The following is a 16,231-nucleotide window of genomic DNA, read 5'->3' on the forward strand; positions in this document are numbered from 1 at the left end:
TTAAGACTTACCATAATTTTGTTTAGATTCCAACGCATGCTTGCTTCTCTTTGCCATGGACTACACTTCACCAGAAGTGCGCCTTACATGTGCCTTCTTTGTTGACGTTTAACGATACTAGTCGTTACAAAATAGTTATATTTTTATTATTCAATCAATGATGTCAGCATGTTACAAAGGTCGTATGTATTGAAACGCTCATATGCCGTTATAAGAAAGCCGTTATAAATCTCGTCTTTTCTTGCAGTGCCTCTCGATATCTTCAAAATAAGTTAAAAACCCTCCTTATTTTTAAAATCCAACAGAAACCCCCCTTCCAGTTAAACTAATGGAAGGTAGGGTAAACACGCTTGAAGCGCGTTTTGTCATGATTTTTTGTGTGCTTGGACTCTCTTTTTTGCCATTTATTTTTTACTAAAATATCCCTTTTTTATCCGATGTCTATATAAGAGACCTTGGTCAAATTGACTTATTTTTTATGATGTGTTTTGTATTTTCCTCACTCCTAAATATAAATAACTTTTCATATATATATTTAGTCAAATATAAAAATACAAAAAAAGTATATAATTATTTAAAAAATTATAATTTAAGTTAAAGATTAAACTAAAATAACAATGCGACGATTAAAATACTAAAATGTACTTACCAAATTTAAATAATTGATGAATATAAATATTAATCAATTATATATTATTATATATAGCAATGCAAAGATTTAAATACTAAAATGTACTTTTTGCCATTTTTTCAAACACTTCAAGCAATTTTTTATTGTCAAATACTTCTAATATTGCTATTAACTTACAACTTTCTTTACAATTTATTTCCGCAACCAAAATAAAAGTCATTCCAAAACATTCTTTTAATCTTATTTTTCAGAATCTCAGCATCCGAACCAAACAGGACCTTATCCTTCCATTTCAGAATTACGGGCCAAAAGGCCCATTTTATTCACCAATGGGCCATTGTTGGAGGCACAAATCCACTTCATTTCCTCTTCAACTTCATCTCACCGACAATCTGATCCAAGAAAGACTGAAGATAATATCAATGGCCGGCAGAGGCGCAGCGCTGGTCACTCAGATTTCGACCAATTGTACGTCAGTTTCATCTCCCCAGAGGCAGAGGCTGGGTGATTCGTTCGTGCGAGTCAGTCTTCGCCCCGGAACGACGTCGTGTCAGAGAATATCTCTGGTCCGAGCTTCGCCCGAGCCCCAGAAAGGAGGAGGAGGAGATGGTGCTGCTGCTAATGACGAAGGAATATTTGTTTCTCAGGTCAGTCGGGTGAACACCACATGCTTCTTCGTATGATCTAACGTGTTTTGACTTTTATCACTGTTCTCAACAAACATCAACTTTGTCAAAGAGTGAATACAGTAGAGGGATAATTACACCCTCCTTTTTTAGTTTGATATAATTACATTTATACTTATTGTGGTTAGCATTTTTTAAGTTTGTTTCCGTCTAATAAATAAGTTTTTCTTTAATTAAAATTTACTGAATTTGCTAATATTATTAAAGAAAACTCGATGAAAATTGATATTTACCTTGGATTGATAGTTTACTGACTCATTGCATGTTAAATAATTTTTTCGGACTAAACTACTCTTATAACAGTAAAGACACACCTCCTCATATGCATTTACGCCTGAAGACGTAGGAGGATAATTTGCTAATAAAAAGATTTATTTGACCTACAATAAGTCAGTAATATATCAATCATAGGTTAATATAGGATCTTTTTCTGAGTTTTTTTGTTAATATCAGCAAATTCGATGAATTTTAATTAATGAAGGGACTTATTTGTTAAATAAAAACAAATCTCGAGAAGTTTACATGTAATTACGCCATACCTCAAAGAAGAAGAGTGTAATTATCTTTATAATATAAGCAGTTCTAAATATTAGATAAATTATATTTAACATTCCATCGGTATACTCAGATATAGTCATGCAAACACCTTTAGATCTAGTCGAGCAAACATCTCTTATTTTTTAGGTGTAATACCTTGTAATATTGTCAATAAACAAATTATCTTCTGATTAGAAAAACTTAGCAATTTACTTCCCTTTCTATGCGAGTAAATTGCGTCATTTTCAAAAATATAAAAAGGTAAATTGTTTTATTTTAACAAATACTGGGGGTAAATTGCTTTTTTTTCCCTTCACATAAAGTAATTTACTCATTTACAATATCACATGTGTTTATTTGCCTTTTCCCCACATTTTTTTGTTAAATTACCCTTTATTTAATGGTAACCATTACAATACCTAAGACGCCCCCCCCGACCTGTAATTTTTAAAGTGACGTGAAATATTTGCACAATTAGATTTAATTTTATGTTGTCGCCAACTCTAAATATTAAAACGAACAACTTGAATTAGGGACAAATATTGTAGTAACCCTCGTGGAGTGTACTTATAATTTTTAAAAAGACAATATTTATATAATTAGATCATATCTCGGTATAATTTATCTTAAATATTAAACCGAACAACTCCAATCAGGGAAGAACAATGCAGTAAAATCCCAAGTGTATAATCTGGAGCCGCTAATGTTGTGGATGAACAGGAGGACTGGCAGTACTTGGCGAAATTAGGGGCGGGTTCGGTTGCAGGTGCAGCAGCGATCAAATATGGGAGCATTGTATTCCCAGAAATCACACGCCCAAATCTCGCACAGGCCTTGCTTATGATCTCTGCTCCTGTTGTAGTTGCTGTCTGGCTCTTGATCAAGCGAAGTCGTCTTGATTGACTGGCTCCCAGGATGTTATGAAACAATGTCGTCTTGTTATATATTCGGATATTGCGACTCCAGACTCTATGTTGCATTCTGCTTAATAGTTGAAATCAACCAACGTTTACTAGCATTCACGTGCTTGCTAGTGTCCCTATCGGGGCTATCCCGTGCGCTAGCAATCAATTGCTTCTTGCAAATGTTGCCTGCTCGATTTAGTGTTTTTGTTGCTTTGTTATCACTACATTGCCATTGTTGCTGGCTGGTGGAGATTTGATTGCTGGCTTTACGGCAAAAGTAGTCTTTTATTGTCGGACTACTGCTCCTTCCCGCACCTCGCAAGAGGTGGTATCAGCTTATACATAGATTTCACAGCTCTTGAAGTTCATTTCTATCAGCTTATACATATATTTCACAGCTCTTGAAGTTCATTTCTATCGTAATTGCATAAATTGGCAGACATAACTATCGTATTATTTTTCTAATTTTGAAGCACGGGTGCACCAACACGAGTGTCGTTATAAGTGAATATTTTTATATGTTGTATAAGTTTTTATGTCTATGCATATATATATACATGCACAATTATCAACACAATTTTAAAGGGAAGAATGATTATAAAAAACATGTATACATATAGAAGGAAAAAGTAATGTAATGCTACCTACTATTTTTAAAATAAGCTTAGAAGATATAAAAATTTGGTTAGGATTTATTATCTATACTTCTAAATATATTTATTATGTCCGTGCCACATCATTCAAGCATGTCACACACTGCTTGGTCCAGGCTCAATCGGACCGATCCATGAGCTGGGCCTAAATTTAGAAATGAACCCAATTGGTGCCTACTTAAAGGCCCAAGACCAGCTATGAATAATAGTGGACTGGTCTTGTGCCGGGCTTTTTTGGGGTTGGTCTGTGCCTGTCTTGGACCGACCCAACCCACAGCGCACCTTCAATGCATACGAAAAAAATTGCAAATAGCCATCAAGCTCAAGTAATTCCAGATTCAAACGGTGGAAATTAGTGTTCGTTGTTTGATAGTATCAAGTCAACCTACTTGGAGGCTTCTCTCATGATGGTAGAGCCATTTATGAAACTCTCCTCTCAGTACCTGGAGGAGACGCCTTACGAAAGCAAGCATTAGGAGGAATTGCCACTATCTACTTGCAACTCAGCAAATATGCATCCCATCCTTGAAGCCGATATTCCCGAGCTGTCTCTGCAGGGTTTGCAGCCTTTATAATTCCACGCCCAACGATAATGATGTCACTACCTCTTTCTGAGATGACCTGAAACCATACATTTTGGTAAGAGACTAGCGGAGATTGATGAAAACTTGGGAAATACACAACTGTTCAGATGCTAAGACAGTCCTTTTTCAGAATACTTCAGTTTTCCTTCTTTTTGTTTTAAGGACAAAAACAAAATATCTAACAGGAGTATTTATAAACAAAACTCAGTAGCTATAAATGCAGTTTTCTGAGTCCTAGGAATACTAATCCGTTTATTAACTCCATCGTAGAGAGCCAGAAGTAAATGCTAAGTTTTGTTAGAATGATTAAGGCTTCAAATCTGGAAACCACGTTCAAAACTTGATATTATTTCTTGTAACCAGCAGGTCCAGAATAAATAACCCCCATCTTCTAATGCAACAAGATGAAAGGCACTTTGGATTAGACACTGAAAACGAAACATGAAATCTGCTGGCCAATTTCTGTTGGCTTGAAATATGCCGAAACCCAATTAGCACGTTTTTCAGCTATTAATAAAAGAAATGAGTAGCATGTGATAATGCAAATGCCACTTACAGAATTTGGAGTGTTGTATTGTTGGCCCAGTGCATCTCCACCTTTTACCATTTGAACACCAGGGGTTGCATGAATAAGTGATGGGTTTCCTGGTCCACTAGGCCATGAAGCGGGATTGACAGATATGAAGCCAATAACAAAATCCGAATGATCTTCAGCAATTTTCAGAGCGGCAGCTGTGTAGTCGCCGGTAGCAAGGTTACCAGCTGAACTCATTTCGGCAAGCAGTAACAACCCTCTGCCACGTGATAAACCCTATCATAGAGTAAGAGTTAACTTAGACATTTGATTTGATAGCATCTCATGACCTAGACCTCAGCACAAGGTACAGCAGATCCAGACCTTCAGTTTTAGCCCATCCACAATTCCTGGACCAGAAATTATGTGAGCATTTACTATATCTGCCCAGTCTAATATACGGAATATACCCCTGCATAAAACAGATGAGCATTCTCAAAGGAGAGCAACAAAAGAGATTCTAGATACCAAATTGAAAATAAGCAAGCTTCTAACCCTTCATACTGCATGGTGACTGTGTTACCAATGTCAGCAAACTTACGATCCTCAAAAATTAAGAAATTGTGTTTCTCTGCAATCTTCAAAGGACAAAGAAAATTGGTCACAACAAAATTTACGCTTTTCTCACAAGACAAACTTTATCTGCTAGAAAAATGCACTTAAATTTTTTTAAAAACAAGGTAGAAAGGAATCCTTATGCATGGTATGCTCATAAGTGGATGAAATTAACCATAATAAACTGCATGAAGAAATGTTCTAGAAAAGCAGCATTGGGGCCCATGAAAGAAGAAGAGTAATCTCACTAGAGGAACGATTTATCTCATAAGATATTCTGCTACAAGAGATACTCATAACTCATGATGACTTGCATAAACCTCAGATAAAGTAGACTAAAATGATTGGTGGAAGTAGCAGCGTTCTGTGTAAAATGTTTCAAGGATGCTATGTCAAGTAAAATGCCTAAAAGAAAAAGAACAGAGAGCACAGCAAAATTTTAAAGATCCATTATGTGACACTGCAAGTATAGACCAACTTCGCATAGGCAATGGATAATGAAGGCATCTTAAGAAAGCAGGTGTTACCCAAAAGGGGGAGAAATATTCATAATTTAATAACAAATTCATCAATAACATTTTCTTAGTATAATGGAAATGTAGCACACAAATGCAAAGAGAGTAAGACCTAAATTTAGGATGCATGACATTAGGTGTCATCTTATATTCAAGAGGTTGGAATCCAGTCCAAATTCAAAGGGGTGAGTGAAATGTCATAGGATAACAAATCTTGCACTAAACCATAAATGGTATATTTAGTCTAACCATTTTACATATCTATGAACTATTACTGAATGTAACACTAAATTTATGAACTATCACTAAATCTAATACTAATCCAACTATGTAGTGCCAGCATAAAGAGGGGCCACATATTGCATATCTAAGGTTAACCAAAAATGCATGAAAGCATGGGATCTTTATCCAACTCCCAGCAGTTGTGGAGTAAGGGGCAAGAGAAACTTTTCCAGCTTTAACAACATCCCTAGCAACATATAAAGTGATACAAAAAGAGTCCTACAAAAGAGAATGACAACATGTCATATCATCAACTCTTGTCTTTCTATTCCCCTTTTTTAGCCGGTTAGTAGGAATTTGACTGTTAAAAGGGTGAAGAAGTCCATGCCCAGGTGGAGCATTAAACTTCATATCATGGACCTGAATGTACCAAATTGTTCCATGACCAATATGATTTTGAAGTACAAACACATATATATCTCCCACATGGACACACAAAATGTAAGAGGTCTATATATAGAAGTCTTAGATGGTTATGAAGCTCAGAGAATAGGGATATACCGAGCGGAGTTTAGCTCCAAAATCAGGGGTGAAATCAGGCAATATATCCACGTGGGTTTTTAAGATGCAGATCTCAGGTCCAACCTGCAGAAATATCCAATGGAAGATCAGCAAGATCATGGGAGAGAAATCCAGATGCCTAGTAAATTAAGTCTGCATAGAAAACATAAAGAGAAAACGGTACTAACATTTTGAGAAATATGAGCACATGGAAATATATATTAAGATACGAGGATGACTATCTACTTATAACTACCATCAATGTTTACTCAAAGCCCCCCGGATCTCCCGTTGGCAAGCAATTAAAGAATAATATGATATGCAAGTCAGTTTCTAGCTCATGGAGCACTTCTAGGAGCAAGTTTTAAATTCAGAACAGTGCAGATGCAGCAGTAAAAAAAGTCTTCCAATTCATATTATGCCCAATTTTATTTCTACATGGATACTCGTATTGTATATGTGTGACAGGTGAAGACATATATAAGTAAGGATTTTGTTTTCCTTCTCACCTTGTCTGCTATATCAAGCAACTCAGCGCCGGTGGCAACATCAGCAGCCAAGCATAAGTTAGTCTCCTTCTGCACCATTATCTCAAACAATTTCTTTCCTGTTGGGTTCTTTGCCATCTTTGCCCTCTCTTGATATGGAAGTCTAACCCTGACCTTCTTCTCAGCTGCTGCTGCTGCTGCTGGTACGGTCACCTTTCGATTCTCATCCAAAAATTTCATAACCATCTTCTCTGTCTCCTCTGAAACTCTCCCCTTCTCCTTCAATATCCTCACCATTTCACTCAGCTTCACCATTGAGTGCAATGTGATCCCGTTTTTTGCCAAGTTCTCCCTCCCTCCTTGTTCCCTGTCTCAAAATGTGTAAGAAAACAAGATCTTTAAACAAAAATCATTAAACATGAAGTTCGAATATGAAATATCTAGTATGTATTACAGTATGGCTACACGCATAGGTTAATGTAAAGAGAAATATAATCATGCCAAATACTCTACCAAAATAGCACATCCATACACACAAATAAACTGCACAGATGTTATAGTGCATGATAATGTTCATCAAGGATGTAGTATGAAAACAAATGTCATGTGTCTCTGTGCTCATAACTGTACACAAAGCAACCGAACAGAATAAGAAATGTCTACTCCATTTCCGCAAGATTGAATCACATCCCTCAAGTACTACATTAAAATATTATACTTGTTTCACACATTATGATACAACCATTATATGTTTTCCATATTCGCATTTATTTCATTCAAGATAATTCATCACAAACAGAAAACATTTACGATCTCCTGCCTGAGCACCTAATGTGGCAAAAGCAAACACAGCTTTCAGCACAATTAGACTCTCTCAACCATACTTAAATGCTTAGCAATATTCATACGAATTTACACTAGCATTTAAACCGCGTAATAAATCCCTTTTGTCACCAAATTCTACCTTTTCACTAAAAATGGAAACGAAGCAAACAGAATAAACGCAGCGTATTCCATATTTCACCTATCAATCATAACAACCGCGTCGGTTACTTTCATCCCCACAGCGCGGAGAGGTGCAGCCGTCTCAAGCACGGATGCACCGCTCGTAACTAGATCTTCAATAATCAGGCACACTTGATTCTGCTCAAATGCTCCCTCAATGACTTTGGCCGTCCCATAGTCCTTAACCTCCTTGCGGCGCATGACCATCGGAATATTAGAAGACACAGAAATGCAAGTGGCAATGGGGAGGGCAGTGTAAGGAACACCGCAGACAACGTCATAGCGGGCGGAGGTAGGAAGGGTGGCGACGAGGGTTTGGGCAATTTGGCGGAGGAGGGAAGGGTAAGAGACGATGAGGCGGAGGTCGATGTATATTGGGGAGAAGATGCCAGATTTCAGCTTGAAGTTTCCAAACTTCACGGCGGCTATGTCATGGAGCTGCAAGATCAATGCCTCCATCGTTGAAGGGGCAGGTGATGCCATGAGAGCGTTGCGCTCACTGCGCGAGGGTTTTCGTGAGAGAATTTAGACAAGGTGTGGGAGTATGGGACTTCACTCGTGTGTGGGTTTCGCTGTTTTCAGGAGTAAAATGCAATTTGTATAGGATTTTTGGTACAATCCGCCCAAAAAAGGAACAACACCAAGGCTTGTTTCCAAATATGAAAAATAAGGGTTCCAATTATTTAAATTAAATTAATATAAATAAAAAAAAATATAAAAATGTATTTAGATTCATAAATTTTGGTTGGAGAACAATTTTGAAGAAATAATTTTAAATTACTCAAATTTGAAAAAAAGTTAAAATTTCTCAATATTCAATAAAATATAGTTTAAATTAGAGTGTAAGGATTTGAATTTTTTAAATTTGGTAAGCTATTTTTTTTTATTTATGCAATTTACCTTTACTCAAAAATAAAAATTTAATGCTTGTTATTAAGCGGTGGAAAATCTATTACATCTAAATGCAACGTAGGAGTATTTGCGAGAGTTTTTTTAAAGTGCTTTTCAATTTAAGTCTTTTCAAATGTGTTTTAAGATGTTTGGAGTACCATCTTCTGTTTTTGGAATTGTTAAAAATATTATTTTTAAATAAAAAATTAGGGTGCTTCTAATTATTTTGATTTTTTAAAATAAATTCATCTTTGTTTTAGATTATTTGACAATAATAATGATAACTTTAATTCAAATTTATTGTTTTTAATTAATTTTCAAAATTAGAAATCTAAAGTTGATATTAGAATTTTAAATAAATATAAATAATTTAGCACTATAAAAATTATACTTTCACATGTTTAATATGTTAGAATTTTTATATTTTATTTGTTACATTATCTGATGATATTCCTATGACATAGAAAACATAAATCAAAATTTTGACAATCATGCAAGTTTATTTGATGTTAGCAAAGTATTTGCTCGTCCCAATTGTAGTAGGCTCGAGCTCTAAGGGTTGAATTTTTCACAAGCCTTGGAATAAGAACATGCAAAATATACGTTAAGCACTCCGACATTCAAGTCAGTAAACAAATTATAGAGAGAAAATAGCAGAGAAATTGAACACTATATAACATAAGGAATAAGATAGTAGAAAAATGAGTGCTTTGTGTTTATGTATGCTGTGGAAATGTTAGTCTCTACCAAAGGAAGAAGGTTTGCTTTTATAGCTATAGTTTATTGCTACTTGAAGCAATATGACCCCCTTGGGACTCTGGTGGTCACTGTGGATAGGCATTTGGGGAATCCAGGAGAGGTTGGCAGAAGATCTTTAAAAAAGTGGGCTTGTTCAGGACTTCTAATCGAATAGGCCTCCTTACATAATATACTTTTGAATTCCTAAAGGGTAGTTAGGATGTGTGAGTCTATCCTCCTAAATCTTTGGGCCTCATCATAGGTTCCGTGGCTGGCCTTCCTCCAGATGGTCGAATGGTCTTCTACAATTTTCTAAGAAAATGTGGGTGTCCAATTGTCTGCCCCGTCATCCCTTATTCTAGGCCTACAAGAATACTACTGGGCTCCTAACACAATTTGTCATTGAGAGCAACCCTCAAGTTTTTGTGGTTGTAGGTTACACCCCTTAGGTTGTGTGCATCATCTGGGCTCCTTACTTAGCTTCTTATAAGTTGGATCCCCTCTTTAGGCCTAGTGTATTTTGACGGTATCATTCAGCATCCTCTCCCCCCTCTCCCCCCCACTGATGAGGTAGGGTCTTACCCTCAACTTACAAGAGTAGTGAACTATTGTTTGGACACACCTGCCCCTCCCAGGGGTTCTTTGGTACTTCTTAGGGAGGAAGTATTCCTTGTCGCCGACCACCTTTTGCTAATCTATGCCTCCAGATGTATGCGCACTATTTTCCTAATAAGTACGTCTTTTGAAAACAACGTTTTGGCGGAAAGGCTAGTTATAGCTTGCAATGTCATGATGTTGTGTGGGCGTGAGTCTCCAAGCAACGTGGATAGCAATTGGGGTAACCGGCCCTGCGGGTAATTATTGTGTAACCACCAATGGGAGGTGATTTTCTGGCCAAAAAAGTGTGAGTAATCATAAAAAAGCCTCATCCTTCCTTACCGTTGCACATTTCCTTCATTCTCCCCATGATCTAGAGAGAGAAAACTGGAGTTTTTGCACCTTCCTTTCCTTCTTTATTATTCCCATAAGGATCTTCCCTTCTTACGCTTTAATCTTCCTTGTTTTCTAGGCTTTCTTATGTTTCCATTTTTTGAAACTTTCCTGTCTTTTTATGATATCTTTGGATTAGTCAGTACGGTTTGTGGGGAGAGACCTTGCAGCGCTGCTTGATAGAGGGAGACAACCCATGGCTCGTCTTCTTATAGAGCGGCCTACGTGGAGCTTAAGGTGGGGGCCACCATGCAGTGCCGCTCGATAGATGAGCCCTCTAATGAGGAGAGATAAGACTCCAAAGAGAACGAGGGGGAGGTTTCCTCGAGGGAGGAGAAGGAGGAAGAAGAGAGGTCGGATCTCAGCCAACAAGCAACGTGATAGAGGAGCCACTAGTGGTAAGTGGTGGTTCGGGGGGGAGGGGTTAGGGTTATAATGATAAGCCACAAACCCCATCCTTGGGGATAGGACGCCCTCAACCTTTAGGGATGCAGATGCCCATGGCTGAAAGAGGAATACGAGATCCCTTAGTGTTTTATTATACTTCTTCCCCACCCTAATAGTTAGCTCAAAATCTCATCTCCTAACTGTCTGTGTTTCTTCACCGCTCAATTCCAAGCGGGTCTTGCCTTTCTATGTCTCCCTAATACTTTGATGTTGCTGCATCTTAGAGGTTCCTCTGAATTAACTTGCCCCCAATTCTTTTCACATTCTTACTAGCTTTGCAGTAGTATTTAGTTATCATGGTGTCTCCCCCCACAGGCATGGATTTTTATGCTTGTTTTCAATTAAAGAAATTTAAGCCTAACATCTTCCACTTTTCTCCCTGTCATTAGGTTCGTTTTCTTCCAGCCACCTACCACCCCAAACACTAAAGGGGGAGTTTCTTTTATGTGTTTCCTCCCACTTGACGGGACTTCTCCCCACGAGTGGATATTCAACTTTCCCCAACCTAACCATTCATTGTCGAGGAGTGAAGCATAGATTTGTTTGCTTTCCTGGAGGGGTTGAATCCCAACGCTTACAACTATAAGGGATTCGTGGATGAGAGAATTCTTTTCCAATTTGGATTGAGATCCAAGGAGGTCCCTCTAAAGGAGCCCCTAGGTATAACTGCTTTTTATTTTATTTTTTTGAATATTTCTTCTTTGATTATGATATCTAGTTTTGGTGCATTCATTGCGCAGGTCGAATTATGTCAAGCAAACACCTTAGGGAGAGTGTTTAGGGAAACCCTAGGGAGCAGCTACAAGTGCCTCAAGCGGGACGTCCGCTTCTAGGGTTCTGACCGGTACCTCTCAAGGGGCTCCGAAGAGGACAAAAGAGAGTTCTCTGACCAACCCACAAATGTGGTCATATTGCAGGTGATGACACGATCCACAACTATGCCTCCTCCTCCTCCACCTCCCCCTAGAGACCCAGGGGGATCCTTTCCTGAATGCGGGCACTTCGTCCTAAAGTGGGTCTGTAAATACATAATTCCCTACTGAGGGAGCAGGAGAGGGAGTTCTCTTTGTCCTTCGAACTTTTTTACGGGATATTGCTGGGGGCAAAAGCAATATATGTCTTTTTCCTCTAAGGTGGAGTTGCCTAGTATTTCGTCCTGTCATTTCTCTAAGGTAATTACACTTCTTTTTCTTCTTCATGTTGACTGATGTAGGGTCCACAATTGATTGGTTTATGTTTCCCAGACAATGGTTGGGATGGGAGTGCTCTTGTCATGCCCCTAGGATCCCCCCTTCTCCTCGGTGCCAGTAGACAGAGAAAAAACCTAGAAAGCTAAATCAGCAGTTACTAGACCTCACTAAGAGCCAAGTTGAGGCTCTACAAAAGACAAGAAATAATGTCCACTTTAGGTTCCCTAATTCTGAGGAGGGTCAACGCTTCCTAGAGTCCTACTAGCAAAGCCGTCTACCTAACTACAAGAAGTAAAAGGATTTCTAAAGGGAGATAGCTACTGTAGGGGGGTTGTTCTTTATACATGGCTTTGCCGCCAACCAGAGGCAGTTTGTTGCTTAGGAGTATCCCCCTACCGGGATGGAGGTCTCATTCCTTAACCCAGTGGTTGCCGTGGAGAACACCCTGAATCCTTTTTGCAGCTGCCCTCTTGCAACTTGGCATTGAATCACCCCCAATGGACCCAGGAAATCGAGTTGTCCATCTCTTATCCCTTCTTATTGAATTTCGAACTTGCTCAATGATATAGCTAGAAAGTTCGTTTAGATGAGGACTGAGAACTTATCTTGGGGGTAGTAATGTAGGAGTGTAGCCCATGAAGGTGGATGCCTCCAATAAGCCTTTCCCTGAGCCCCTAACAGAGCCTGTCATGCCCCGGACCTCCTCAGAGGAGCACCCAAAGGAAGGAGAAACCCTCCAACCAGAGTCAGAGAAAACCCCGCCTGTGGGCCATTGGTATTACCCATGACTTGGCAAAAACGCAACGAAAGCATAAAATTAAGCAAATTTAAAATTCTAAACTGAAAGAAAACTAGTCTCTTAATCCCTGGCGTTCACCAGTCAACAAGTGTAATAAAAGTTTGAAATAAAACAAGTGGCTATTGTAACATAAAGTGACGAAAATTGTAATAAAAAAGTTTTACCTTTCCGATTTGAATTTTTTTTTCAAGTTTTTCTCCTCCAACAGTGTGCTCATGTAAAGACCAACAAGATTTCCTCTACGACGAACACGCACTACACGACAAGGTGGTCTACACCAAACACAAAGATGTATATAGTATATTGGACTTGATTATACTATTAGCTCAGTATATCAAGTTCAAGAGGACTTTGCTCTAACTTGAAACTAGTTCAAGAAAAAACAAAAGAATAGAGAGAAAAGAGAGGGAGAAGAGAGTAGTCAAACTAATGAGAGTGAGGAATGAGTGTTGTCTTTCGTGTCATATTCAAAATGACATATGAACAAGCTTATACATTATACACACACAGGAGATATCTCATGTATTTGTTGTATGTATACATGTATACGTTGCATGTCAAGTCACAAATAGGTACAATAATGGGTGTTCCCATAGTACACAACCTACTAGTACCACAAGTATTTGAGCAATAACTCCCTCATTCTTACATCCTCATATATATCACATATATATATATATATATATATTCAAGTTAGGGCTACACATATATATAGCGGATTGGGCTTAATTTAAAATAAGTTAAACTCATAAGTTTGGGCTTCTATAGAATTAATCCAATTAATTCTAGAAGTCCAATTGGGATTTATTTCGATGAGCTATGGCCCATTTAATTAATTCGATTAAATAATTGAGTCTAACTCGATTTATTTAGTCTCATTAAATTATCAAGTATTAATTACTTAGTTCATCCGGCACAATTAAATTGATCTTATCAAATTAATTAAACCTAACTAAATTTAATTAATCGAATTAATTAAATCTTTTGCTTTCCCTCGCATGAGTTCTTCCATTTAAATGACTACATCATTTAATCTTTTGAGTTAATTTAAACTCTTTAAATTAATTCCTTCATTAGAATTAATTCACAAATAATTCTACTACTTCTCTGAGTGGTGTTTTGTGTGATTTTGTAGCTTCACCTTCAACTAGACTTGTCTTGTGTCAACATACAATTTAATGACTTTTGATTAACACTTAATCCAGAAGCATCCTTCACTATGGGTGGTCATTTTGCGATGGTCTATTGCACTAGAAAATATGTGAAAATGGCATGAACCTTAAAGCTACCTAGTGTTGTATAGGTACGGTCCTTCCATCAGTCATTTGCCCGATCTTAAGCTAGGGCATAAAATTGATCATTGGTTCCCATCTTGGACTAGAAATCTATACTTAATATTCCAATTATGCCTCTCCACTTGATTAACATAGAAAATTACTTTCTTATTGATCGCCCATTGTGGTCACAGACTCCGAGGAGCACACACAACACACAACAGAACTTATAGGAGATCGCTATCATCTTATGATAGGCTAAGGATCCTCTCTTGGAACTCACCAGTCTCCCGTATGTTCTGACTGTATGGAACAAGGCTTATAATAATGCATTAGAACACAGTCATCTTTTATCAAGTCCTAGATACAGTCGTCCCATATATGAGACTGTATGGATCCTCAAGTTTGATGATTAAACCCATACTATAAAAGTCGAGGAGTTCAAGTCATACTGATCAAGCCACATGAGTTTCCATATTATGACTCCCGACGATTTAATTCAGTCAGCTTGATAATCTTTGTCAACCACCCACTAAAATTACATATATATCATACGTCTGTCACCTATGAAACATGTCACTCATTATATGAACTCAATATTTAGCGCAAGTTTCAATAGAACCCTCAATGCCATTCTCGGGGTCCTCGACTTGGAACATTTCAGATTCAATCTTCAGAAGTTAGTTTCATAATTTTCATTAAATGTGCAACACAATTTCATTGATTAATTAGTGATTTGTAGGCTTAATTACAATGTATGAAAATACAGGAGTAAGAATAACAAAGTAAGGCCAAATGAATACTTACTCGAATTCATTTAATTTAATATTAAAAAATAAATCAAAATTGCTTAAATAGATTTTAAAAAGTCCAAACTAATTAGTTTTCTGATCACCTATTCTAATAGGGTAAGATTGATAAGCACCCTTCCCCATTCGAGAGAGAGAGACTAACAACAAAAACAACATGGTTTAGCTGCCATACTTGGGATGAGAAATAGCCGGGTGTGGCCTTGAGACAAATTTATTGGCTTTCTTTTCTCTTTTCTTCGTTGAATGTTTCTATCAACCCCCTCCGCCCAATTGGTTCAGGTAGGGGTTTTTTTATGCATTGCTCTTCCTTGTTTCTTGTCATTGTTGTTGAGGGCTTGCTGCCCATTGCATGTTATATTGTTGCCTTGTGTGATCTTCAAATGATCTATCCTCAAAGATGCTTGCTTGTGAGCTTTTATGGTGACCCCTCATTCTGGTATGACTTAGGGCCCTTTTCCTTTACTCAATTAATTGAAGAACAAGCGACAATTCTTAGATTTTCATATTGTATAACTCAATACTTTTGAGCCGATTAAACTTGGGAAGTAACGGGTCTAATTTTGCTTCCTTAATGGTTTGTACTTGCCCTTTCTAGGGGAACATACTTATAAGAAAGACATTGATCATTAAGAGAGAATTCATGTTTAGGAACAAATATTATGTTGGTCAGGGGTTTGCTTGAAGGTTGGACTTATTTTTAGAAGGTGTCTGCTTGAAGGCACGACTTATTTTGGAACGGTGTCTGCCTGAAGACAAGTCTTATTATGAGAAGGCGTCTGCCCGAAGGTAAGGCTTATTTTAAAAGGTGCATGCCTGAAGGTAGGGCTTATTTTGAGAAGGCGTCTGCTTGAAAACTAGGCTTATTTTGAAAACGTGTTTGCCTAAAGGTAGAGCTTATTCTGATAATGTTCTCGCCTCAATGCAGGGATTATTTTGGGAAGATGTCTACTTAAAGGCATGGCTTATTCGAAAATGTGTATCTGATTCAAGCATAGAATTATTTAAGGTCATGGACATTCCACGGCCGCAGCAACAAGAGACCCTCAAGGTCTTCTAATTAGTAAGCTCTATGCCTTAAAATGCATGTAATGTTATAAGGCGAATCCAGTTAGGATCCAATTTACTGACTGGTTTTAGTGTATCAACTGAACGGAGGACAAGTTCTCATACTTCA

At 37.7% G+C, this 16,231-nt stretch overlaps 2 protein-coding genes across 2 annotated transcripts; one reads left to right on the forward strand and one right to left on the reverse strand.

The window, feature by feature from the left end:
* Window positions 1–891: 891 nt before the first annotated feature.
* LOC105172173 (homoserine O-acetyltransferase) lies at window positions 892–3,127 on the forward strand. Its single transcript, XM_011093532.3, has 2 exons — window positions 892–1,278; window positions 2,575–3,127. Exons 1-2 carry the CDS (start codon window positions 961–963, stop codon window positions 2,755–2,757), a joined length of 501 nt encoding a protein of 166 aa, XP_011091834.1. The 5' UTR covers window positions 892–960; the 3' UTR covers window positions 2,758–3,127.
* Window positions 3,128–3,700: 573 nt separating this feature from the next.
* Window positions 3,701–8,512, reverse strand: LOC105172172 (uridine 5'-monophosphate synthase). The gene is made up of 7 exons (XM_011093529.3): window positions 7,936–8,512; window positions 6,933–7,278; window positions 6,424–6,507; window positions 5,066–5,148; window positions 4,895–4,982; window positions 4,553–4,807; window positions 3,701–4,033 (listed from the first exon to the last, which is right to left on the reverse strand). The coding sequence occupies exons 1-7, from the start codon at window positions 8,397–8,399 to the stop codon at window positions 3,905–3,907; spliced, it is 1,449 nt and encodes a 482-aa protein (XP_011091831.1). The 5' UTR covers window positions 8,400–8,512; the 3' UTR covers window positions 3,701–3,904.
* Between the last annotated feature and the right edge of the window lie 7,719 nt (window positions 8,513–16,231).

Source organism: Sesamum indicum, linkage group LG10 (assembly GCF_026168435.1).
Source record: "Sesamum indicum cultivar Baizhima isolate 11 linkage group LG10, ASM2616843v1, whole genome shotgun sequence".
In the NCBI taxonomy this organism is placed as follows: Eukaryota; Viridiplantae; Streptophyta; class Magnoliopsida; order Lamiales; family Pedaliaceae; genus Sesamum; species Sesamum indicum.

Coding starts and splice junctions, on each gene's coding strand:
- LOC105172172 (XM_011093529.3), bottom strand. CDS start 8,399: ATGGCATCACCTGCCCCTTCAACGATGGAGGCATTGATCTTGCAGCTC. Junction 5,149..6,423: donor TTGGAGCTAAACTCCGCTCG/GTATATCCCTAT, acceptor TGTCCTTTGAAG/ATTGCAGAGAAACACAATTT. Junction 4,983..5,065: donor GTCACCATGCAGTATGAAGG/GTTAGAAGCTTG, acceptor TGTTTTATGCAG/GGGTATATTCCGTATATTAG.
- LOC105172173 (XM_011093532.3), top strand. CDS start 961: ATGGGCCATTGTTGGAGGCACAAATCCACTTCATTTCCTCTTCAACTT. Junction 1,279..2,574: donor AAGGAATATTTGTTTCTCAG/GTCAGTCGGGTG, acceptor GTGGATGAACAG/GAGGACTGGCAGTACTTGGC.